Consider the following 27,400-nt stretch of genomic DNA (forward strand, 5'->3'; position numbering starts at 1 on the left):
GCTCCCCATCGCGGTATCGTCGGGTACTCGCCGAAAACCCACTGCCTCTCGATCGGGGCGAACTTCATACGGATACGTGGGAGATCGAGGGAATTATTTTTCAGCCTCACCGATGTACTAGTACGTATGTATATATATATATGTGTATGCTTAGCTCGGCGCGTTTTGTACGTCATTGTGGTGGGCCATCGATTTTCCGTGGCGTGCAGTTGCGTGGTGGTTACGGCGAGGGAGAGGAAAGAGGCTGGGCACGTGGTGATGTGATGTGCCTGTTGTTTCAGGTTTTTCCCAACACATTTTTTGGACAATGCTGGCGTGGGTGTGTGGGGTATATTGGGGTACTTCTTGGGGACTTACATGATCTATTATCTTATTGAAACTGTAAAGATGGTACAAAAAAGCTTTTTTTTTGTTTTGATTAATAGTGCACTTAAAACTTTCAAAACAGCGTTGTCGTAGTTGGTATAAAAAAATATGTTTGGCAAGAGCGACATTTCGTCCTAGTGATACAAACCTTAATTAATTAAAAATCGTACGATTCACTTTGCTAATTTGATTTTACAGTCAAAAAGTCACGTCTCTACTTCATCCAGTTATTGAGCTAAGATCGTCCTATCGAGTGGTCAAGTTTTACAGCCCTTAGCCAATTTATCGTGTTTTATAGCGCTCGATCAAACTTTTATGTTCTTTTTTTTACGTGACAAATGAAATGGATAGATATAATATAGGTGTGGTTAAGTCAATCATTTGGACTAAAGGCCTTTTATAGTGCCAAAATAAATCAAATAAACCCTTCGTTGTACAGTAGTAGAAAAAAAACCTTAAACATGTAAGCAATATGAATTGATTGAGTTGTATTAATCAAATTGACTAATACAAATTGATGGAGAAATAAAATAAAACGATATGACCATTTCCATGCAGCACTATCTTTCCAGCGTTTGACATATTTTCAAGAGAAATGAAGTACAAATGTTCAAAGGTATCGTGCGCCATGTATTACGGAATAGTCAAAATTGGCGTGTGTCGCGAAAAATGCACCTACGTATGAAAAATGAGGGCACTCAAGTGGCTGGATCGAGTACACGCCAGGAGGAAATGCTTGAACCACTTCGGGACACTTGACCCGGTAGCATAAACTCCGAAGCTCGTCGGGTCTTTGGACTCCAAATATCATGGGCTTTTCAAGATTTTACAACAATTTGATTTTGGGTGTAAATTGTAAAAGGAAAAAAGAAAAAAACCACACGATGTCACTCCTTGATTCCATGACGTGTCTGAATCTATAAAAAATCCAGTTCTTCCGCTCTCGAGATTTCACACGCTTCTTCTCTTTCATTTACCCACAATTTTTCCGCTTCGCGTCCCACGTTATTTTCCACTCTTCCAACTCCCTTAACACACCACGCGGTTGAACGCGAGTGGACGTTGTTTCTCGCGTCAGTGCAGTCTTCCTGTGTATTGAGAGCTCAGAGCTTCGCTCTTTCATGGCCTCCTTGTCCGATAGTCCTGGAACAATAAACGCGCGCTTTTTTCCCGAATCACCGCGCGCTCAGTGCGAGGGGGAAATTTCTACTTTGGTTATTTTTTTTTGTTCTTATTGAGTATGTGTACCAACATGTTTGTATGGTTTGCCAGAATAATTGCAAGATTTGCTCTATGCTCGCGATACTGTAGAGATAAGACAGATTGGGACTTTGAACTTGAGTTGTGTTTTTGATTGTGATTGTGTTATTTCACTTTCGTTTTGATTTTGGATAGTATGGTACACGAGAAATCCACAAAACCGTAAAGCTTGTACGTACTGACATGGACAGTTTCAGCATAAAAAGTCAAGGATTCAAACAACACTTTTTGCCGAAACTTTTTAAGAAGCCACAGTATTAGACCCTAATACTTTAATGATCAATTTTCTGATTTCAATTACTATAATCTTTCCTTTAAAAGTTCCTAGAATTTAGAGTCAAAAGGAATAAATGAAAGAATACATATCGAAGGACAACAAATTTACGCTTCATTTCAATTCCATATAATCTTTAACGAGGACCGTAAACGACAAATTTTTTTTTTAATTTTTACAGTCCCATTTTACCTTTTACTTTTGTATTTTTTTTAATAAAATATTTCATGTTGAAGTTGAAGTCCTAGAAATATATTCAATATATGTTTCGATTGTTACCAAGTACTGTGTCTACTTCAACGTTTTGGCATTGCGTTAGAATTTTTTTTCGTCAGTATGTAGAGGTTGTTTGTAAAAAATATCGAACATTTTAGTATTATCACGGTCTTACCTCAAAAGTTTATCCTTACGTTTTTAAGAACTCTAAACGAGTGAATCAGTAAAATCATAATAGTATAGTTTCCGCAACAGAAGTGCCATCGTCATTGGGGCTATTTTTTTCAATTATCACCACTTTAGGGACGGCTGCGTAAATATAAGTGTATAAAAAAAAGTAGATCTTTGGACATCAAGATTTGAAGTACCACTTCAGCCATCAAGGCAGCTCCAGTGTAACCAAAAATAAAACCACCTTTTCCAGCCCCCAAAGTGACAACCATGAAACCACGAGCTCATAAAAAAAAAAAAAAAAAAAAAACAAGCCATTCCTTCACTACACGCACCATATCCCCTGCAGTGTAAAATAAATTCACCGAAGCAATTAAAGCCTCACACTCCATCAAACGCAGCTCCGAGCGCATATCCTCGGAAATTTACCGAGCAATTTATAAGAGCGATAATTTCCTTAATTAAAACGTCCGCGCTTCCCGAGTGGAGAAAGAGAGAGAGAGAGAGAGAGCCGTAGAAAAAAGTCTGAAACAAAAGCCGAGCGAGCTACAGGCAGGAAAGAAATTCTTTCATAAATGAGCTGGAGCAGTGCGAGTTTTTTGCAAAAAAAAAAAAAAAAAAAAAAAACATCCCGTACCTATACGTGTATACAGACACACCTGCAAGAGGCGAGAAAGACGGCGAAGTAGAGTAGTAGTGGCGGAAAAGGAGAATAGAATAACTTCCGTGGCGCGTTGGGAGCGAGAAAACGGGAATACAACGCGTCCCTGCGTACAGGTCACGACTCCATCCTTCTCCCCGTCCGCGAGGTATAGAGAGAAAGAGAGAGAGAGGGCGAAATTAGCGGTAAAAGTTGCTTAATACAAAAAGTTCCTTTCACGCTCGTCGTGTGTACCGGCGTGGGAGTAGCCTCCAAAACTTTTGCTCCAGCTAATGCCTACACCCCTTTACCCGGCTGTCGTTATTTATCCCCCCTCCCCCTATTATTCGCACTTCATCTAGGCTCGACCCTCCCGCGCTTTCGACCCCCGTAGCGAAAAGCTGCTTGTTTCTCGGTGGGAGTCCTCCGATGCAAATTTTTCCAAGCCTCGCCCCCTTCCGATCTTCGACCTCCCGCTTTCGAGCCCCGGAGGCTATTATGCTGATGAGGCCTTGGGTTCTCGTGGTTTCTCGCTGCTTTGTAATTTTATATCACGTGTGTGTACACCACCGACACGGGTACGTGCGTGTATAGTACAAGTATCAGGTGTCGCGGCGAGTAATTTCAGCTTGCCGTTTTTATACAAAGTTTTTAACATCTCCCCCCTCCCTCTCTGATACTTTATATTACGTAGGTACTTTTTTTCATGTAGCCTAAAATTATATAATCAACAACGGGTTAATACTTTTGCCCCTTACTTGGGCAACTATTGTTAATACAAGTGTTCCATCGATATATTTACGATCGAAATTGTGCGAAGAGTCACATTGATTCCAGTTTTTTCCATTCATGTACCACATGATGAGACAACATTACCTGTAAAACTGCAGATGGTTAGGTGTGCTTAACGTTATTCATTGACTGTCATTTACAGAAAATAGTACTGATAGTAAATCTGCGTACTTTGTTTTATCAACGGAAGCGCGATACTTCTGGCTCTTGGCCTAGTAGCGAAAATTCAATTAAAAGGCACGAAAAAAGATACAACCCTAACATCCGTATGCAGTTTTCACCAGACCTGGTGACAGTATACGTCGTGTCTTTTGGGTTATTGTTCGAAGATCACGGGTGGTGCGTCCCAGTGACGCTTTTTTTTTTCTTTGAGCTTCAGTACATCATTTCCGTGCCGATTGTATGTGAGTTTGTTATACGAGCAATCCTTGGAACCCCCTTGCACGTCGCACTCTGGGCTTTTTTTTGCGCTCATCTTTCAATCCTGCCTTTTACGGCGTCGTTGTTAAGTGCACTCGTTCCTTCCACCGGATGAACGTATCACGCCAACAATGACGTCGTACCATCAATGCGCATGTAATACACGCACGTATCGATCTTTACCCCCGCCCCGTTTTTCCCGTTCCTACTTTAATTAACTCGCGAACCTGCAGCTGAAACTCATCTCCAGCCGCTGAACGGACGATTTTCGTTCGCAGCCGTGCAGAGAGATCCGCGAGGATGTATATAATGGGAGCTTCGTGAAAAGTTTTAATTAAATGCTGACATTCGCGTGTGCGAGCCTTTTGTTGTTGTTGTTGTTCCTCTTACTTCTCCTGGAGCTTTTTTTTTTTTTTTTCTTCATCTCGTTTCCCGCTTTGGATGGTATAGTTCGAGGAATAGTTCACGGCTTGTGATTGTAATTCGTTTCTGTCTGGGATTTATAATTAGCGAATTTTTTGTTTTTGAACAGCCATTTGCACTTTCAAAGCGGGTCGAGTGCTTTTTTTCCCTCATTTATTTTCGGTCAACGATGCATTTTCGGTTCAGCTTTGAGTATCGGCTTGAATTTTAAATTTAATTACGTAAAATGCAAATCGAGTTTGTTTTTAATTCATTATGCCGAGGTTTAATTTTACCGAGTGATTTTCGTCGTGTTCTTATTAAGTATTTTAATTAAGAAAAAATAAGAGTAAAAGATTAATATTGTCATCACCAGTTTTTTTAATTATTACTTATTCAACAAGACTCGAAAGATGAGGGATTTTTAACAGAATTGAAATTATAATATTTGTCGATTGCCGACGTGGTAAAGTTTCATAACTTATATTAAGGAACTTCAATCTCAACTGAATTTGAGTTTTTTTAATAACTTTTGGAATAATTTATAGTATTATTACTAGTGTACGAAGGACCATATATTTTTTCCAATGAATTCAATATATAAATTTCATCAATTCAATACAAATACAATTTTTGTGGATGATGTGTTAAAGTCTATTAATTGCATATCTTGTTCCATTATCAGCGTGAGTCACAATAGTCTCATTCGATACCGAATCCTGATGATTATCGTAATTACCCAAATCTCGATTATCGTCAATTCAAGTATTATTGTACTATCAAACAATCAAAGTGAATACAGTTAGAACTGAGCACTTTCAAAAATCAATAGAGCAATGTTCATCCCATTTTTTTGGTACGATTAGAAAAGAAAAAAGTAGCACAAAATGAAGCAGTTACTCTGCAAAGCGAGCAACGACCTTCCGTACTTCATAACAACCACATATGGACCAGAACGAAAAGTTTCGCAGGTCATTTCACAGCTACCGAATAAATTCGTATTCCTCCAACACATTTGGGGTCAACGAGGAACAGAAACGCGACCTTTATTTGGTTCAGCACCTTATTCGTACGCGCAATCACGACACCTGTGGTGTTGGCGTGGCCCATGTAGTAGGTAACAGGAAACTGACGTTTTCAATCCAAGGAAATAATCAGTTTTTAGAAATCCCGTGAAGGTCCTTTGTTTCATGATCATCATCCAGTGGTATGTTATTGTTTTAGTTTGGAGAGCAATTTGGTGCTCTATAGGGATAAACACGTAATGTAGCCATATTATCCTATATCACAATAACTAAACGAATAATTTTATCGAAATGGAAAAAAGCTCTGTTTTTTATTGAAAAAGAAAGCTTCGATCGACCACGTCTTTCATTTTCGAGAAGAATCACCGACACCGAGAGGTAGTTTTCCTCCTCTTCTGCCCATCAAGTCGTTAGATCGATCGATCAGACGGCACGCCTGCGGCACCTATATATAGCTGACAAAACTCTCAATGTCGCTCAATCATCCAGCACTGCACACACAGACAAAGTCCACTATCTCTCCCTCTCTACAGCGACTGTAGGTACGACCGTGGGCCACTGTTGCGATGTATCGACAACGTTATGGTCGTTGACGTTAATAATGCTAATAGAGCATCATAACGTGCTCCCGTCTACCTCCGGTTCGCCTCCTAATATGGTGTACGCTTCAAACGTGTCATGATTCGTTGTGATTATATTACTGACTGCGGGGTGATGCATCTCTCGACTGATTTGATGAACGATACATTGTGTCCATGCGGAGCAAGGAGCCTTCCCTGTTGCTAAGGATACTGTGTTTCGTTCACTTAGTAACTGGTCGTTGAAATTCCAAAAGTCGTGAAAGCAAATGCATTTAATACTTTACTCGAGTACTGCGACCTACCTGATTTAGATCCTTATAGCACTAGTCACTTTTGACTTGATGCACCTGTAAAATAAATTCTTGAAAGTTAAGTTTTATTCATAATGAATAAGAATATGACCAGATTTTTTTTGTATCAGTCAATAGTAAATGAAACAGTTATGTTGCTGCTTGTTACAATTTACAGATAGTTAAAAATTGCAATGACGTTGTCAAGGAGCATAAGTATTTTTTAACGTAATGATAGTGGTAACGAAATCAACGAAAAAAAGGCGACTTCGTCTTTTTTTTCCATTTACTTCGGAACAAGTCCCATAATAAGCATTGGAGCCTTTTTGGCTCATACAGCTTTATATCTTTAGCTTATATTTTTGCACTTATACATTATAATTTTATTATCATTATTATAGCACTTATAGATTATAGCTTCGGCCGATCATGATAATCTGATTTTAAACGTTATTAAGATTTTTTATAAATTCATCTCGAATTCGCATTGCCACAATATGTGATTTGGATTTTCCTTAGATTTACCACATTTATAATAAGGATCATTAACAATTTGAATGGAATAGAGAGATTCGGCTTAATTGTAATGATTTGATCTCACTCTGTTTATAGTGGTAATAAATTTTCGAGGAAGTTTTTCGTTTGCGTACCAAGGTTTTTTAAAAATGTTTTTATAATAATTATTGAAATAAACAATGCTTTTTGATAATCCTCGGTGTCTTATTAAACTATTTGTTGATTCGCACACTTGACTCTTAAATTTTTCAGTAAGATCTTGTCTTTGTCTGATTCTACTTGTTTTTACAAAGCTTCGAAATCTCTTGTATCGTTGTAGAACAGAGGACATAAGCACCGATCGCCTGCCTCGTGGTTACGCAGTTCATCCCCAAGCAACTAGGACTCTTGAAAATTTCACCGTTGCCGAGTCACATTCCCCCGACCCGTAAAATAAACGAGAACAGCGGTCCATGCGCGCTCGCGCTTATAAACATCATGCAATGTGCTTGCACGCATTGTACACCCAAATACTAGCCGTGAAATGCGAATAATGCCTCGCGCATTCCAAACCAGACAACCTGCACGGACAAGTGTACATGTATAATGCAGAGATTACCCCATCACGTGCAGGAGGGGGGGGGTTACATAAACCTGTTACGAGCGAGCACACGTTGTGCGTCAGAATTTTCGAGCGCGTAGGCAAGGAAGAGGCGAAGGAAGGCTGCGTGCGCTTTCGCTAATATACGCCGCGGCTTCCGAAGGATTATCAATGCTGAATAGGTGCCAGGGGGGTGGAAGCCGCTCTAGTCGTATTATTAGTTGCAGGGCATCGATGGGGCCACTGTGGGCATGCATGACCAAGCCAGTCGGATTTGCGTCAAGATTCTCGCCATACCTACCGGCACCGCTGCGCGCACGCTCCTGAGCCCTTATAAACGTCAGCTGCACCATATGTACGTATACACATGCAAAATGCGAGCTTGCATTTAATACTCCGTCGGGGTGCATGCGAGTGAATGGCGATTGAATGGTGCCAATAACTGACCAGCCAATGAGTCACAAAGTAACACGGTTCTCTGATGGGTGCTTGATGGCGCGTCAAAGGATGGCCACTCGATGGCCAATGGGAGAAGGAGGGATTACGCCACGACTCCGAATCAATGGGACTGAGCGGTTTTGATGGTGACATGTAGCTGTGTATTAACATGTGATTAGCTGACGGATAGGTCAGTCGTGTCAACTGGACGAATTCATTTAATTTTGTGTGTAGTTAACAGATATTGGTAAAGGAACAAGGATCAAAAATTTTTATTAAAAATGTAGTATTTTCCTTGTACGAATAGGTAATATCAAGATGAACCTTTAAAAAAGTATAAACCTTAGCAAGTAGTACATTAGTCTCAACTAGATACTTTTTAACGGGACAAACCAATGCGGGAAGGCTGTCGAGTAAAAAAATTTTGGCTGTCACAAATTCAACACGCATAAAAGTGTCTTATGTATGTGACGGAAATGTTTCACTTTTTACAGCCTTTTTATGTCAATCGCTGATAAAAAAAAAAAAAAAAAAAAAAAGTTTATCAATTCCAATAAAACAGACTAAATAGATCGATACAATTTATTTGTTTGTCGTTACAACGTTTATTAACACTACTGTAATTAATTGTACAAAAAGAGGACTTTATTTCAATGTTTATCCTTCACCTAAAAACATTTAATTTTATGATTCTTATGTAGAAAGATAATTTTATTTCTCTATAGTACAAGAGAAATGTAGTTTTTTATCTGAGTAAACCAGGAATCTTCTGTACACAGGATGCTTGTGTTCAATAAAAACAGTACTGTTTTGAAGAGTCCTTTGTTAAACTTAGATTGAGAACAGCTTCAAAGCTAAAAATTGTATTCCCAATAGCCTTACTTGATGTTATTAATAAGTTAAACAAAAGTAATGACAGTGCCGTAGCTCGTTCACAATCACAATTCGTCTATTTGTTCACGTGATACTCCTTCCTGCACTCCTTGATTTTCATGAAACAATGACATTTAAGTACAGACAAAAACAAAACTTGATAACGGCAGGTAAAAATTAGCTTTCAGAAATAGACGATTGTCACTCGGTTGTAAGCAGTTAATTTTTATTCAGCAGCATTTTGACGCGCCGATCTTTTTCTCAAGTCGATGCGCACAAACGAAGTAGATCGATTCCCCACACGTTCGCGTATCCCTCGGTGGGACGACCCCATAAATCTCTCAAGCAACAGCATGTATTTCACGTGCACGCCAGCCTTAGCCTTTCTTCATACACCTAGGGGTCCGTATACCCGCACCGCCTCCCACCCCCTCCTTTTCCATAACGGATATCATTTTATAACCCTTTCTCGCGAGTATACGGGGGCTAGAAGGCTGGTATGGAATGTCGTAAAAAAGCCCTCGACGGCTACGACGGCGGACAGAAAACACTCGGGCTTATGCGCTCTGCTCTACTATATCTGTAGAAATAGAAGGCGGTGGGAGCTCTTACCATACAGGTACCATGGGATCCCTTGGCGTATATAACTTGTTGATCGGTATGTATGTTAACTTCTCGGTGCACTATCGGTTACATAAGGGACGCAGTAGTCAAGGAGAAAGGGAAGAGAATTAATAAAGAGTGGTTAGTTTTTAAAGAGAATCATTACTTCGATGGAAAGTTGGATCGCAGCACTCAAACTTGAGACATTCTAACGAACGTTGCTTCGGGGTGAAAAAAAAATGTTTGATTTTTTAAGACTGGCTTCATGGAAGATTATGAATTTTTTATTCGAAGTGAAATGATATCTCTGGGAAAAGGGTGGAGTATGAGAATGAAAATACTCAGGTTTTGTGGTTTGGATTATTACTACCGACTAGCAAATGACCGAATAAAATGCCAAGAGTATTCTCTTCCAGTTTTTACTTTGATCCCAGCTTTTATTTCTAAATTTTTGTATTGACTGGAGCAAAAGTTGAAAAACCTCGTCATAAGATTTGACTTTATAGAGAATGAACTTTGGCTAATGTTTTATCAAAAAATTTTGAGCTGTTGAAAAATACTGCCAGATCAATGATTATGATGTAGTATAAATAAAAATTCAAAATTTCAAATAATAATTGTTATATAAGCTTACATTTGTTACAGCTCAGCAATGAATTTTTTTACGCTCAAACTCAGGGATACTGTCTTAATTTCCGTAAAACTTTTAATAAGCACATACGAAAAATCAACCTTAACAATTAGTGGAAATGAGTTTGACGAAGCAGAAGCATTTTTTTAAGCATAACTACATTCCAAACCTCAGATTTGAAAGATTTATTCTTGGCAACTGTTACATCGAGGCTGTGCTCGACGTACCTTTTATTTTCCTCTCCTCCTCTTCTTATCCTCCTCGTAAAGCCGCGTTTTCGTATCAAGCTACATACACTCACGCATATACCAAGTACCGAAGCTAAGGCTTCGTGACACACATTAAAAGAGAGACCGAGTGAGACAAAGAAGAACTAGTCTACATCTCCCTCCCACCTTATGTATCGACATCGCCTGATGAAACTTAATAATTATTTTCTATCCTTTTCCTCTTCTGTGTCTTAACCATTCGTAAATAAGCCGACGCTCGAGCCAGGATGTTGATCCACGCATCGGCCAGCGTCCATGCAACGTGACTTGACAACAGCATGCTATACTTCTACCACCTTCTTTCTCCAACACTTACAGTACCCAGAGACGCCAAGCCGAAAAATAACGCGAACTGTAATACAACATAATTTCGATAAGCAAGCACTGGGACCAGTATCGTTAGTATACTATATTATTTAGCAAGTAAGCGTCACCCCAAAACCAAAACAGCATATGTAAAGGAAGACGGAAAGCGTATAGGAAATCTTTCCCTCTCCCTGCCACGAGATGATGCAGACTAATTCTAAGAACCTATGTGCGTCTCGTCGTCTCTGGCTGTAGTGACAGTGATAAGGAGGCAAGATCTTCGGCTATGTAAGCCCATGGCCTCCCGCACGAGCAGCTCAGTCTCAAAAAAATTCGTTCAATGGTCAGGCCAGCTTGGGTGTATACCTAGAGCAGTAGCCAGACTAAAGGCATACGACCTGGAGAACCCGGTCGATGCATTCAATGGTCAGGCCAGCTTGGTAAACCACCGAGACTAGTAGCCAGACTAGAATACACGACCTGAAGAATCCGGTCCGCAATTTCGATTTAAATTATATCCGGCCACCCGGATCTTGCTTCGAGAGCCACTTGTACCCACTTTTTTTTTCTTTTTAATAAAAGTAAGTAATAATATTTTTTTCAAACTTAATTATTGTTTATCCTCCAATAGTTTTTCTCTTCGCGTAAAACCCACTATTGCGTGCCGTTTAATCCGGATATTAATGGCCAAACAGTAGGTGGTGAAAGAAAATTTTTCATTCAAAAAATAATAAAAATCAAGCAACGCTAAGTTGTGTGCCGGTTGGTGAAAACGCCGATGGCCAAACAACTAGCCTCTGTTTAAAAAAATCAAGTACCGCTAAGTTGTGTGCCGGTTGGTGTAAATGCCGATGGCCAAACAACTAGTCCTTAAGTAAAAATCAAGTTGTGTGCTGGATGGTGTAAATACCGACGGCCAAACAGCCAGCTCTTAGTTAGCCAACCCAATTTTTAAGAACTATACGTCGTGCGTCGCTAGTAAAATATCGGCAACCAACGACTATAGGCCCCTAAAGAGGAACCAACTTACCATTTCCAAATAAATGGCCAGTTACGTGCCGTGGGTGTAAATACCGATGGCCAAGTAGCTAGCTAACCCTTCTACAATCATCTACCCTGTTCCTACCCCAGTGCTCCGTCTTCAATCCTTGCTGTCATGTTCCCAGGCTATTGAGCGAAAGCTTAGGCCTAAATACAAAATTTACTCCTACGCCGTCTTCAACGTAACACAATCGATGACCACAAAATGGTAATATCACGATAATAATTTGATCTTCTAGATGACATCCATACCTAATACCGTTGAAGGAAAAAAAAAATTCAATGAAATCGCGTGACGAAATGCCCAAAACCTATAACATCTATCAATACCGTCACGTTGAATCAGATGGCGTTATCCGATCAACTAACCACACGTATAGCACCACCTTAGCCGAAAAGCCACAGGATATTTCTCGCCGCATCTCTAAGCCAGACGTGACACGGTATGACTTTACCCCTCCTGTGCCTTTACATAGGGGAAGGTGTAGGGGACGGTGAACTAATAATGCAATATTGCAGTGGCGGGTGTGGCATCAAGAGGCAGCTGGTGCCCCGTGTCTGCCAAAGAGCGGAGGGAAGAGACGCCAGTCGCTCGTAAAGGGCCGCCGCCGTCAGGAGCACGGATTAGCTTTAACGTCTGCCACCGCTGCTCCTTTGACGCGAGGCGAGCCAACCACGATCGAACTGATTCTGATCTGCTGCATTATACGAACGCGCCGAGATTATTATTGCTCTCGCGGGAGGCTCCATACCACTGTGGCTTTTCTATTGTGCTCGTCTTTCCTTTCTCATCTCTTGGGTATGGATTATTTGACCTTTGTTTTGAAAGGATTTCAGTGGATTTAGAGTTTTTTGCTCTTTTAGAGATATCAATACTAATTCTTATGCAACCTCGTTTGCCGTGTCTCGGGTGCTCATGTTAAATAACACGTCTTAAAGAATTTTTTTATATCGACACAAATTTATTCTTTCATTCACATTAAAAAACAATTGCGTAGAATTATCTTTTCCCGCCTTAGGGGGTTTTTCATTTCATTTGGATAATTACCACTCCCTCGTTTAGTAAAACAATGTTCAGCACATAAGCGTCCTCCAACCAGAGCTATACTCTACGGACTCTCGGGCCCTACGTTTATCCAACTATAAGTGTTGAGGAGTAATTTCAGACTTAAGAATTGTCCCAAATATACTCCCACTATATTGTCAGGTTTATGGATGAATGACCTCTTCTATGATGCAAACGTAACAAGGTGTACCAAACATTAAGTGCAAAGCAGCGATCATTGATCGATTAAATACGACCACCAATTAGAAAACTTATTTCTTGTTGTGTTGGTATCATAGTAATTTCTGGTATCATCAAAAACAATTCATTATTTAGCTTAAAAATCGGATACTACGTTTGTGAGTGGTTTCAGCGATTTTTCCATTGAAAAGGCTCTATAAAAACCACCTAATCAAGTGCTACATCTGTAGAGTACTTATAATTTAAGGATATAGCCTAACGATTATTCAGTTACAAATATGCGTGACAAGGTAAAGGTAAAAAAACAAAAACTCATACGATGGATAATGTTGAAAAGTACATACATTTTGATATAAGTATTAATTTTTGTGATTTAGAAATCTCAAAAGAAAAAAATATTGATGAAATTACGATTGCAGTCCACGTTTAAAGACACATGATAACGGGCATAAAAGTAGAGCAAAAAGTAAAAAAGATTCTTTAAAAAAAAAAGTAATCGGATCGTTTTGTTTGTTCCCCCAGGCGTGTGCAACCACCAGGACGCGGTCCACATCACGGCGATACTGGGCGAGAGCGTGGTGTTCAATTGCCACGTGGAATTCCCGGACCAGCACCCCGTGCCCTACGTCCTCCAGTGGGAGAAGAAGGTAGGCGATACGGTACGATATCAAGCGGGCCAGCAGCAACAAATTCAAGCCCCCACTACTACTACTACTACTACTTCTACCTCCACGTCCGCTGTGCTCTCTGTTCGTGAGTTTAAGGCGAGAGCGAGCCCCGCGGCCTTGGCTTTAGCCCCGGCCGGCGGTAACGAACCGCAACCGGCCGAGCCCAAGGCAGCGACCCTCCTGCTGCCGGTCAACTCGCCGCTTGTCCAACTGCTGCCCGAGCGCTTGCGCTCCAAGCTTATCGCCGCGTTCTCCAATAATAGACCGCGCCTCGCGACCTCTATCGCCGACAATCACGCCAGCGGCGTAGGATTCTTGGTAAGGATGCTTCGGCCGGCGTAGCTCTTCTTCTTCACTTCTTTCCTATCACTTTCTTCCTGTCGGGTTTCGGTTAAAATGTTCGCTCAAACAGGCCCGCCTGTATGTGAATCGAGGCCTTACCCTTCGAACTTTGACTTTTCCACGCTAAAGACACATCCTTCGTATCTCTAATCGACTATATACTCTTGAGCACCGACTCTTTCTTTACCTTTCGGGGGTTTCTTTCCTCCTTCACTGTGTGTTGTTCTGTTTCCTCGAGGCTCTGAAACGGAAACCTCGTCGGCTATGTGCACTCTATGCGCCTGTATTATATCTGATGGCTAGTGGGTTTTTTGTTTGCGAGGGTGTTAGAGTCGCATCACGGGTACTCGGGCTTCCGTCTGTCTTTGGAAATGGAAGAAAGATGGAATCATCGAAAAGCAATAATGAACGACATGTTTTCGAAAAGATTTTTCATGTGGAAGTTTTATTTGCATTACATGCGATTCATACATTTTTGCATTGGGGTTGTGCCTAAAAACATTTTGCAGGTCATTTACGACTGTTGGCAGCAACAAACAATCAACTCTTTATTGCCTTTGGACGATACAATATCAAGGTTTTAATGTTACCTATTAAAGTGGAATAAAATATTGAATTTGTTATTGTTGTTCTTGGCAATTTGCATTTAAAAGAAAAAAAAACTAAACTACTTATTTCAAAATTTTATCCAAATTTGTAAACAGCATCTCTGACACTGTTTTTATTAGTCATTACAATGTGTAATGAAACGGTACAAGAACTGAGCAATACATTTTTTTTGTGACTTAATGTTGAATAGCTAGAAATACTAATCAATTCTACATTTAATTAACCAAAAATTTTTGTAAATTCGTATGAAAGTCGACATTATTGCTTTTCATCGCTCCTTGGTTTAATGGTATTCTTTTGGTATTAGCTTCATAGATAAAGTAATTATTAGATTCCAAACCTCTAGTACTAAGATTTTTTTTTAATTTTTTTTTTTTATGTACGTAGTTTCTATTAAGGGTTTACATCATAATATTACTATTGGCTTACGTATGATGTGTTGGCCTACTCCAAACTATATTACTGTAAGAAATAATTCAAAAATAATTCCACCAATGATAAAGTTCTTAAAGTAAGCTCGATCGAGTGTATTTTTCTCTTCAATATACATGTTCGGGCGATATGATTGTGAATAATCAAAAAAAGCTATACCAAGTCTCATGAGGTTTCCAGAGGTAAGGAAAAACGCTTGTTAGGTATCATTCACACGTCTAATTGCTGGGTCGTTCTTAAATGATTTGTTTCACTCTCTTTTATCAAATGGTAATTTAAAATACCAAAAAAAAAAAATTCCTGTTTCACTTTTACCACAACGTTATTTATTTATTGGTTTTGAATGCAACCGCAGTTCGTTATTATGAGAATTTCTCAAGAAAATTAAAAAAAAAAAGTTAATTGACGTAAAACAACAATCTGTATTTTAACTACTTTTTTCTGAAAACTTTAAGAGTGTAACCAAACTATTTTATTATGAACGACCCAATGTAACTTAAATTCGTGTGGTAAATAACAAAAATAAATACCAGAATCCTCGTCTTTGATACCGTAAATATTTTTTATCAAAACCACCGCTAAGTGAACAAAAAAATATATGCAAATGAAAAAAAAAGAAAAAAAATATTAGTACCACACTGGTATCGAGCATTGGCTTTTTTACTTAAGATAAAGAATAACTTTCCATAATCTCGAAACGATGGCGATTTGTCCGGTATCAGGAAGCAGCAAAGGGTGAGCTCTCGTCTTTGTAAGAATATTGTATGAAGCATTTTAAAGAAACTTTTTTATCGATGTATACTTCTTTTGTCGAGATGATAGATTGTCTGTATACATTTTTTATTTTATTTTAAATGTTTAAATTATTCATTGTGATTTCGATGCTGCTTTTGACGTTGTGATAACGTGAATGTATATATTTATGTACTTACAATGCATTCATATATCAATACACTTAACAATGTCGCATGACGTGATATTAACAACCAATGTAATCAACACAAAAACTACCGAGTTTACATACTATAAATGTTTAGTTTTACCTAAGTTTTCGTGGCAAAATGTCTTTTTCGTACGCAAAAATAAATTAATTCTAGAATATGGGGAGAACAGAGCACGTCCGATAGATCATTTACATTATTCAACAGCCGAACAATTCTGACTCATCTGTCATTATTAATGCTCTCATTTACATTCGATTCGTGCAGTTCACTTCATTTAAATTTGTAAAGTCCGACGTTAATGTTGTCGTTTTTGTATGTTAAAGACATCCAAAGTATAATTTATCACCTACCGATTAATCAAGGTTTTTTCGTGATTTTTTTTTTTTTTTTTTTTTTTGTATGCGTGAAAAACTTTTTTAAACGTTCAATCAATCATGCGGAAATCACGTCTCTGTGTCTCTTCAACCTCCCAACTGTTACTGTGCATGGTTTTTCTACTGTAAAGCGTAACAATGTCCATTCTCTTATGGATACCGAAATGAAAGCTTGTATTAATCATTTCTCTCAAAAAATGGTGTTTATCTTTATAGTCGTGTAATGTGTACTTAGTTCCATGTTTTTTTTATTTTTTTTTTTATTTTTCTCAACCTCCTCGTACGTCTTTCTCGTAGTTGTAGTACTTTGTATGTTAGTAGTCACAAGTATTACCTTAATAATAGCTCGTATGTATATTTTCTTGAATTTTTTTCGGTAGTCAGCACGCTTTTTATCATACACGACTTCACACTGTACATATATAAGTCGTATCCAATCATTCCCAGTTTTTATTAATTTATACTCGATTAAAATGCATTTTTACCATAAATAAAACTTTATTTTCAGAGCAAACATCGAATACACATAAAGCATAATTTGATTAATTTACTCTCTTGATATGAATAAGCGAAGAACCGATAATCATCATAATCATAGGTATCAGTATTGACATATTAAAAAAGTGTTAATCAATAAAGCTATCATTTTTCTATTGAGTGAAATACCAAATATGGTTAATAAATATTGCCCACAGTTATTATTTCTACAAATTTTGTAATAAAAGTCGCAATTCTCCATTATAATTAGCTAATTTTCACTTAAACTAGAAGAGAATTTACAGCTTTCTTATGCACCCAAAATCCAAATATCCCTTAAAAAACGCTCCAATATAAAAAACTATCTTTCGAAAAGTGAGCCAGCAATGAATTAACCGCGCTCGAAGCAAGCCCCGCCAAAATGAAATTAAAGAGAGTAATTCACATCGCACGGTGCTGCGGGACGTTGCAGTGGTACAGCGAAGAAAATGGCACGGGCCACGATAGGTATAAATCTCACGCGGGCAAGGATGGATTAACGAGCGTTCGCGTGCATCGGCGAAATTTCACGTGAATCCAATATTGACGCCGCTAACCACCGTATCCGTGGCTCTCTGTAATTAATTGGTCGACTCCTGTTACCTCTGCTGTTGCCCCCCTAGTACTCTGGCTCGCGAGCTAACCTCCACTGAGTTACGACGGAGTAAGGACTGACATCCTCAATGGGACTGATTGGACTGACGCTCGTGAGTTGCAAAGTTTCGTCTTGGATGAGATCCTGTTGGTATTCTAGGTTTACTTGAAACGCAACTAAGGATTACTGCAGGAGTATTGAAATCAAAAGTCTCTGGGTGTTATATTAATTTTTCGAAAAAGTCAGTACGCCTTTGTCCGGATACGGGAGTGCGCAGGAGTTAATTTTACTAGACAGGACCTTGAAATTTCATAAAAGTGTATAATTTCAACTTACGTAAGCGAGTGACTCCAATATCCCTTTTTACACGTTTTTTTTACGCGTGATTTTATTTCAAATGTATCAAAATGAGTCATTTTGAGTTTGTGAATTGTAAATCATGAAATTTAAAAAGTAAGACCTACGAGAGCAACGAGTGTAAAAAGTATTACAGCAAAAAGTGGATTAAAACTACAGTTTCGCAGTAAAAATATTCACGATCCTCTTGATCCAAATAAATGAACATTTTATGATTGAGCAGTTGGAATTTGGTTTATTTTTACCATTTTTTCTTTAATTTACTTCACCAACCAATCACTAATCTAATAATCAGCGGTAAAAATTTTCATTGATTCAGGGAGTAGGTTCAAGATCATTACGATGCGTTGAGCTATGTAAGAATTTGATCGACGTGATTACACAACAGTTTCTGAAAAATATTCATTTTCAAAGAGCCTAAATACTCAAGCAACAACGAAATTTATCAACTAAACATAAAAACGCCACTCGCATGCAACTTCCGGCTCAAACCAACACACACCCATGAGAAACGCTAACATGAAAAAAAAAAAAAAAAAAAAAATATGTGAAAACGCGAAAAGGGGTATCCCACAACGTGAAAAATTAACCGGCTAATCTCGAGCGTACTAAATCAGCTGGAGCATCCTTCCTACACCCTTTTTTTCTTCCCACCATATAATACAGCCTCAGAGCGCGAGCCTAGGGTTTCCGGCACGCCGCGGGAATACAAACCTCTTCCGCGTAATACGCTCGCTCGCGGATCGCATGTGCTCGCCGCACGTTAGAAAAGAGCGATGAATTAAAACGCAGGATGAAAATACCACTTGGAGCTCTCGCATTACCAGAGGAGGCTCTTTAATAAACACGAAGCTTGGACTCGAGCTAAACACGTTTTGATGAATTCACGCGAGTAGTTTTTTTGGTGAAAACAGCCCGATACCAAGAGTTGTCGGCTGCAACTGACTCCTCCTTTTTTTTTTTTTTTTTCTTGCCTTCGCCACCTCAACTTTTCAAAGTTGTTTTTCCAACTCGCGTATGGTACATTTGTAATGCCGACGTCCAATTTTTAGTCCTCCTCTTTCTGTCTGGGCTTGATGGCGAGCAGGCGGGTAACTGCGACTTTTTGGAAATAATCGCCTCGCTGGCTGTTACTCCGTCGCGCTCCGTCATCGCGTGTAGGTGTTTGCAGTCTTTTGAGAGCCGCATACCTATGGTCGGGGAGGGGGGAAAATTTTAGTGCACTTTGAGAGCCAACGTGCATTAGCGCCTTTTGATCCGGACGGGGGAGAAAAGGGAGGGTTAAAAAGAGTGATGGATGCGGCGGGGCTTTTGTTTTCCCGATGGCAGGGTTTCAGCTGTACACGGTGGGGGAAAAAATACGCGTTCTTCGTTGGAGGAGACCGGGTGAAACATGGTTGTCCGATTGACTCGACGAGCTGACGGATGGCCAGAAAAATCTGGTGAGCCGTACGGTTTTTAATGTGCATTGACTTTGTTGATCAATACTTCGAGAGTAGATCTTGCGAAAATGGTATCTTTTTTTCGCTCGTCAGCAACTTTACCGAAAAAAAATTTGGAGCCTTGGGTTTACGTTACTAAAAGAATATCTGAAATGGACACTACCAAACAAAGAGCCACTGTAATAGTTTCAGGGAATTACTTTTTTTTTAGAATGTTGTTCAAGAAAACTTTTAATTAGTGCTTCGTACTTCAAAAAAGAGTCAGAAAAAAGTTACAAGTATTCCCTTCTCCACACTCCAAAGTGAAACTTGAATTCAATTCAGGAGTGATCCGTACTTTATAAAGGAATTGGTAATCAGGCTTGAAATAACCCGTACGATAAAGTAACATTTAAAATCAGGTTTAGAGTATTCCGTACCCGAAAAAGAAAATGGTAGTTAAGCTTGGAGTACTTTGTGCTCCAAGTAAAACTAAAAACGAAGCTGGCACTCTATTATTTAAAAAAGTATAAGTAATTAGCCGTGGAGTACTCCGTACTTTAAAGTAAACTTCAGAAATTTTGTTTGGAATAATTTATACTTTAAGGTGGAACCAGAACTTCCAGAGTACATTAATTCTCAAACACGTCACCCAGTGTAGTTGACGCGTTTTCCATCAAGATCTAGAGCCACTTCACGGACCAAAAAATGCGTATAAACAAGCAAGCCGTAAAAAAAACATTCTCGCGACACCGCACCACTGGAACAGGCTCGTGGCCAAAACGGTAACCCTCGAAGACGTTCTCCGCAGCGCACCCACTCGTGCATAAGTTGGGGAAGGCTCGTAAGTAACACGAAAAAGACATCGAAAGCGAGAGTCCAAAGTAAAAAGTCACGTAAAATACGAAACGGATGAAAGCAGGGGGGGGGACGAGTTTTGCGTTATCTCTGTTTACTCCAGCGATTACGCCCCCTAGACTGCACCTACACGCATACATGCGAGCGAAATGTAAATTAATGCGAAACAGCTCCTCTCCGTCCTTGGAACTAGTTCCGACTCCCTCGTACCAAGCAAAGCTGCTATACACGCGCGCAGGCATTGTTCCAACCCCGTATACCTACACGTATGTGTATATGTATACATTTATACGCAGGATTGTATATGAACGAGCATGAGTTATGAATTAGAATTCTCGGGCGGGTAGGTATGTACCAACGAGGAGAGGAGAACATTGTTCCGTCGCGCCCGGCTGCTTCGCGTTCGTAAATAATGCGACGCCATGGAGGAAGCAAATGTGGAAAACACCGCGTTTTCGGACGCGCCTTTTCCCATACAAGTGTAATTACCAACGGGACGAAGCCACCTTTTTTACGGGGTACGCGTGGGTACTATGATTAGATTCGGAGCGATGGATTCTTGTACTCTGATTCATGTTAACAGTCGAGGATATTTAATGTATTTTTTTTTAAATTAATCTATTGAATCGAGAAAACGTTTGTACTCTCATAATGGAGGATGACGTATTTTAGGAGTGAATTACACGTCAGTTCAAGAAGTAACAAATAACCATCAGTTGATAAAAAAACACCATATTCGAGCGTGGTGTCGTTTCGGCTGACCAAAGCTTGACCCTGACTACTGATTTTTCGGACGTCGCCTTAGAACGGCAAATTTATCGCGTCATCTTACCAGATAATTCCCTTGAAGTGCAATAGAAATGTCTGAGTAAAAACTCGAATAATCAGAACAAGAATTCATCAAGCGCCTGTTCCATTGGCGGACTTTGTACGAACAAAAAATCAGAATCGTTTTTCATCCGCAAACACGAGCAACAAATAGCGACAGAGCGATGCGCTAGAGCATACTCCGCCAGCAGCCATACGAATTCTCTAATTAAGCAAACGTCACGAAACGCATTCGCCCACACCCCACACACACGTGCACACTAGGGCGTCCTCGAAACTAGTACAGACAATACTGAGCGCAATACGCGCTACGAATTCCTAAATTCTCTAAAATCAAAGGAGCGCCGGATGAGTACGTGTACACCGAGTGCGTACGACTGTGCCGCAGTAGTGGTTGCATTAATTAAAGGAAAGCAATCAAGGGGCTACACAGCCTCGGGAGTCTTTTTCGAAAGACCGACCTTGCATCCGCTCTGATGTGTCTTAATTCCTTTGGTTTTATCTGTAGCGAGTGAAGAAGTGGGAGATACCCCCCAACCGTTTGTACCACTGATTCGAGCACATATACAATGGGGTAGGGATGTTTTGTCAAATACGTATTTGGATACGTTTGTAGAAGCACTTCAAATTGAGTGACGATATTTTCAATTCAGAGAACGTATACTACGTATTATCAAGGTATTTTGAGATGATTGTGTCTCAAATTATTATTTCACGATGTACGAAAAGACATTTTCTTCGAATACCCCAAAACAATTACCATTGTGGCTTAGATTTTTCCGACATATTCCTATTTCATCAAAATATCATGAAAACTCAAAATTTTTTATAGACGCTTTCAAACAAATATCATTTTGTAAAAAAATTTCTACCTCATAAGCTCCACGCTTATAGGTATGTGTCTGAAGAGAGAAAGAGAGAGAGAGGAAAATGGGACGCGTGAATGAACTCTAAAGCCTCTTTCCGCTCCAAAGCAACTCGATTTCCCGACACTTCCGCTCTGGGCAACCCACACGTCCTACCTGCAGTAGAAAATGCACTTGGTCCCATTCGAATCCAATGGGAGCCAACCCTTGAAATGCTGCAAGGAAAATGCCAGCTCGTTTCTCCAGTCTCGGTACACCTTTTTCTAATTGAATATCGACTCGTTTTATCATTTACATTTTGTTGCATTACTGCAAAGTAGTTGGAAAATACACGCTTTACAAATATACGTTTATTTGCATCTACACTTTATTCAAGATTTTCAGATCGATGGTCCTGTTGGTGCAATGCAGCAAAAATAATTGTGCTCGAGTCATTGAGCTGATTGGGTCGATCGAATTTAGTACTCAGATGCGATTTGTTGATTGTCCAAGATCTTCAATAACGAAACTGTTCTTCGAGTCTGTTGTACATCCACTGGATAAAAATATTCTTTCAAGCGTACGGAAACAAAAATATTATACGCCTCTGTTTGATGCTGTAGTAACAGCCTTACATCGATTGTTCGTGTTTTATTTGGTGTCGATGCTACGACTCGTCCGAGCATTTTTTCGTGATCCATTTTTCCATCTGCTACCGAAGCGTTCATCTCTTCTATCCCCCCTCAGCTGTATACGCAAAGCCACTCGTTCTCCACCATCTCGGCTAATTATATTCTCCAACTTCTCGGAGAAATTTCCAGATCTCGGGGATCGACTTGGCGACGGGGAAATGGTAAAAGTGCTCCATCCCCCTCGCTCCCGCAAAATAGAAAGAGGAATGGACGGTTGCACGGCCGGAGAGAGAAATATTAATTTATTTCGAGCCGGGGAGTACGTGGTGGGATCATTGCCCTCTTTCTCCTCGGGAGCTGTGCAGTCATTCGCTCGAGTTTCTCGTTATTTTCCCGTGCCGCTCTTGTTTTTCTCCTTCTTTTTTCGCCATTCGTTTGCAACTGGCTTCTCTTTGAGCCTGCACGGAGGGAAAAATGTTTGGAACTCAGCGGAGCACAAAGGTTTTTCGTCGAATCACTAGTCGATCGACTCTGCTGTCGTTGTTTGTTTTGTGAAGACCATCAGAATGGACGTTTTTTGTTTAACGATGGAAGGTAATTGAGTTTTGCAAATATTTCTTTGTCCACTGCTGCACGAGGAATGTTTAAAAACTACAAGCAGAATTATTTTATTCATTGAAAACAAAGCAAAATAAAAAAATTTTGTTTGGCTTGGTTTTAAAAAGCGAATTAGAAAGAAAAACAGTTCGATGGATTAGTAAGTGTATCCATGATCATGCCGAGTTGACAAGAATCTCTGTCCGGGAAAATCAGTTTTGAACGTCTGTGACTTTCATTTTGACATTTTTAACGACGAGAAACCTTGAATTGATGGAAAACTAACGTGTTCGAGATTAAAGTTGGTCAAGTAGAAAAATATTTGAGCTGCTCAAGCGATCCTCCAACTACCTGAATTATTCAGCGAGACAGAGAAGCTGTATCGAGTGTACGATTCGAAGCTTACCAACAAAGTTTTATCCAAACCCCTACACATGTTTTGAAACATCAATATTCGAATGTATCAGTGTTTTAGTGGAAGAAAGTCAAAATTAAAAAAAGCTGTTTTTAGACGGGATTTTACAAGTAAATAGTGCAAAAAGTGGTGCTCAATGACAGAGATCCAATCGAGTTCCTCGGTTGAATGATTGAATTTCATCCTGCGGCTATGATAGTAGATTCAAACTTTTTTTTTACTTGGCCAGTGTTTCCTCCTCTTCCTCCCCCCCCCCCGCTATGACACAGCGGTTCATGTCCATTACGGATGCGGAATAAATTTTCTCGGTCGGACATTTTCATGAATCGCTAATTTGCGTCGGGTCGTTTTCTTTTTTCCGACGGAACACCGTAAAGTTTGTTTGTTCCGCTTTTGTGGAGGAAAATCAGCATTACGTAGCCAAATTTTTGTTAAACTGATTTATTGTTTCGATTGTTTAGCTACGGTGATTACTCGTTTCGATGGATGATTTTGTATGGTCACTCCTGATTAATCATCCCATCTTCTTTGGGCTAAAAAAATAAGAGAACAAAAATCAAGTCATGTACGAGTTTCTATTCTGTGTCATACAATATTGATGTACGAAAAAAGTTGCAGTAGAGTATTATTAAACGTCGAGTATAGCTGTTTCAACTGATCTCACTCAAGTAGATACAATTTGTTAAGGCTGACATCAAGACTATTCTGGTAGTCTTAACCACATCATGTTTGGTGGCTGTGTTACCATGACACAGTTAAGGAACATATGGATTTTTCAACAAATCTCTTGTAGCTATATAAAACCAGTAGCGCATTGCTGGGATGTACGTAGCATTAGAGTCCAGTGAAAAAGCCGGCCACCCGCAGTGTCCACCGGCACTTGTAGCCTTGGATGGAGACGAAAGTGCAGAAGAGAATTGCGAAATCAAAGACCGGCGGTGTGTGGAGGGAACACAAGCCGTGCAAACAATCGATGCAGCCTACGTGTGCTCTTCTGCTCCACGTAGCGGGAGTTCAGTCGCCGGTGGCAACAGTCGAGCCTTGCTCCGTTGTATTGTATAAGGTAAAGAAACCACAAGCCGATCTTGCCAAGTGGGATTGATCGTTCCCCTACCTTTTATTTGTCGACGCTACGTGCTTGGGTGTAAAACTGCAATGACTTGGGCTTGTGGCTTTTATGTGGGGGAATCCTTGGAGTTCGTCCATGTAATGTGTTTGCGCAGACAGTGGCTTACGTATGGGTGTATGGGGTGACTTGAGCCAGCAAATTCAATTTAACAAAAAGTTGTTGAAAGTCCATACGCGAGGGTATACAGGCGGGACTCGAGTCTTGAGAAGAGGGCGAAAAGAGCGAACTCGAGAGTCAACCTCTCGCGCTTTTGGTACGAAGCAAAAACCGAGAAAGAAGGTGGAGGAGGTGGCGACGCTGAGGAGATAATGGGGGGGGGGGAAGAGAAAGGGTGAGTAGATGCTGGATATCGATTGGCGCCTTAGCTGGTTAACCCATATGTATAGTCGGTGGCTCTAAAATAGCTGCGGTTGAGAGAGGAAGGTGATACTCGTACTCTAGATGGAGAGAAGAAACGGTGGAGGGGATGAGCATTTTTGTCAGAAGACGCGAGGGGATCGAAGGAAATTGGTTGTGGGAGGCTGCGGTTGGGGAGTTAAAAGTTGTCAGGGCTTCTTTTAGCTCGATTGTCTAAAAGGGAGAGAAAAAATTGTCTAACGGTTGTAACCTTCCACGAACAAGGACCTATCTCTCTTGTGTGCTCGGATACTTTGAACTTTACTGCTATTGCTGCTGTAGTTACTGTAGAGCTTTTGTAGTTTTAGATGGATTATTACGTACATTTTACGAGGTAGAGCTTTACTAAGTCCTTGTTAATGGAATCAGCATATATATATATAGTAGTTTTTCATGGATCCAAATGACAAATATTACCTACATGTCGGCAGTATCTTGGTTATTTCATGCACAAAAAAGTGGGAATTAAATTTTACCAGTTGCTGGGGTATGATGTGACAATCTTCTAGTTTATTAAGATATTTGAAACAATGCAATTAATTCAGTGGATTTTTTGGAAAAGTATACCGTTTTTCATAGTTAAAGATACAACGAAGAGTCTTAAAATCTTCGAAAAAAGGCGGTCAAAGTCTTTTGAATACATGAAAAGACTTAAAAATTTTTGAAGTCATCAAAAACTGTTAGCAATCGTTGAATGGCTCAAAAATCACAAAAAACGAAAACTTCTTATCTGTTGGAAAGGTCTTCCGATTTTTAACCAAGACTTCTGATTACGCAACTCTCAAAGACCACCGTCAATTGGACGGCATAGTATCAAGATCTTTGAAAAAACATCTGTCAACGTGTATCTTGTGACTTTTTTATCTCGTACACCAAAATGACGAACGAAAAATTAAATGCCAATCAGAGTGAAAGCAAAGTTCGGAAGACGCAATTCTGCTGATTACTTCGTTATAATGAACTAAAGGAAATACTTATGACTCAGTTCTACGAAAATGGTGGGAATTGTGAAGACTAATTGCATCGATTACATTGCACAAAACAAGAAAGGGGACAAAATTTTCACGAATGATGGAAAAAAATACTACTAAAAGTCGACGATCAGTACAAGAAGATAGAGCAATAAACAGCTCATAACATTTAATACTATTGCTCCAGATTTCAAGGAATACTACTGTTTCACGTATTTTTCTCACTTTCTCTCTTGATTTCTATGGCTTTTTTTTCTTAATAGTATACACTGATCTAATGAAAAATGTATGAGCATTTTGAGGAGGGAAACTAAACTTTTGTTACCTTGAAGATTTCATTACTTTGTACATATACATACGGTATTAGCTGCTTGGACAAAAAGGGAGACCCAATTTTTTTTTTCAGTAAAGAAAAAAAAACAGTAAGTTCAAATAAATATTAATCTTTTTTTTCTGAGCTTTTATTTGCAAACTAGGCAATCGAAATAAAAAAAATTCAATCATAACTATTGTTTAGTTCCCTTTTTTGACAAGGATCCGATCTTTCAAACTTTTTTTCTCAACTTTAGTTATTATATAACAATAATGCGTCACATCAAGTGATTCATTGGACTTGTTCGTAAGGGATCGATTCAAGAAATCATCCATCGATGGGAATCAATGATTCAAAAAAAGTAACAAGTACATGCAGTTACCCAGGAACAAGTTGAAAAAAAAAATAACCAAAAAACTTTTTTTCGTTTCATTCTGAAAAAATTTCCTCCTCGTTTTTTCTCCTTCCATTGGATAGAAAATCCAAGCCAAGCAGATCAGGTTCCTTTGATTATTCATTCAACCCCCGCAACTTTCGACCTGTAAAAACTAACTGTGCCAAAACTACCAAAGTCACAGGTTATCCGGTACCTTTTACATCGAATCAGCCGATTAATTTTTCATTGAACCGATGCCGATAGCGAACGGACGGGGAAAGCGACAGTTTCCTACAACCAATGCAAAAATAAAGTCACCTCGGTGCCATTCGCGCCAAATGCATTCCACCGAGATTTAATGCGGTCGGTGGTTTTGAAACAACATGGGAGGGTGTATTATAAAGTGACCCTTTGATTCCTACGTGTGAAATGAAAACTTGACTGTGGTTGCGTCCCTTTGCATCCATCATCACTTTGATGTATATTATTTAAGTGCGTACAAGTGATGGCGAGTTTGATTGGGACCCGAGAGCGGCAACGCGGTTTTGGTTTGATTTAAATTAACCACGCGAGGAATCGTAGGGATCGGATTATCAATGACCGGAAAGCTCTGTTGGTACTTTCGGTAAATTATTTCAATACCAATGTCACCCGGCTCTGGTATGAAACGCCAAACCTCTCAATCGCCATTAATCACTGAATTTGCAGGAAACAATATCAAACGGCTGCAAAGAGTCCGAGACCGAGATTTCATATCACACGGTTTAGAGTCGTGGGAGCGAAGAAGACTTCAGTATCTGCGGGCCACCACTGCGGACTTTCTTAACTCTATTTCCCCGAGA

General features: G+C 39.6%; 1 protein-coding gene across 1 annotated transcript in view; it reads left to right on the top strand.

The window, feature by feature from the left end:
- LOC106640587 (protein turtle) overlaps positions 1-27,400 on the top strand; it is a 285,202-nt gene that overhangs the window by 229,931 nt on the left and 27,871 nt on the right. Inside the window, exon 8 of the mRNA XM_089594743.1 lies at positions 13,463-13,599. Within this exon, the coding sequence (XP_089450869.1) occupies positions 13,463-13,599 (137 nt within the window). The remainder of the gene's footprint in view (positions 1-13,462; positions 13,600-27,400) is intronic.

This window comes from Copidosoma floridanum, unplaced genomic scaffold (genome assembly GCF_036245765.1).
Source record: "Copidosoma floridanum isolate Cflo_tuat_1 unplaced genomic scaffold, Cflo_Japanese_pri ptg000001l, whole genome shotgun sequence".
In the NCBI taxonomy this organism is placed as follows: Eukaryota; Metazoa; Arthropoda; class Insecta; order Hymenoptera; family Encyrtidae; genus Copidosoma; species Copidosoma floridanum.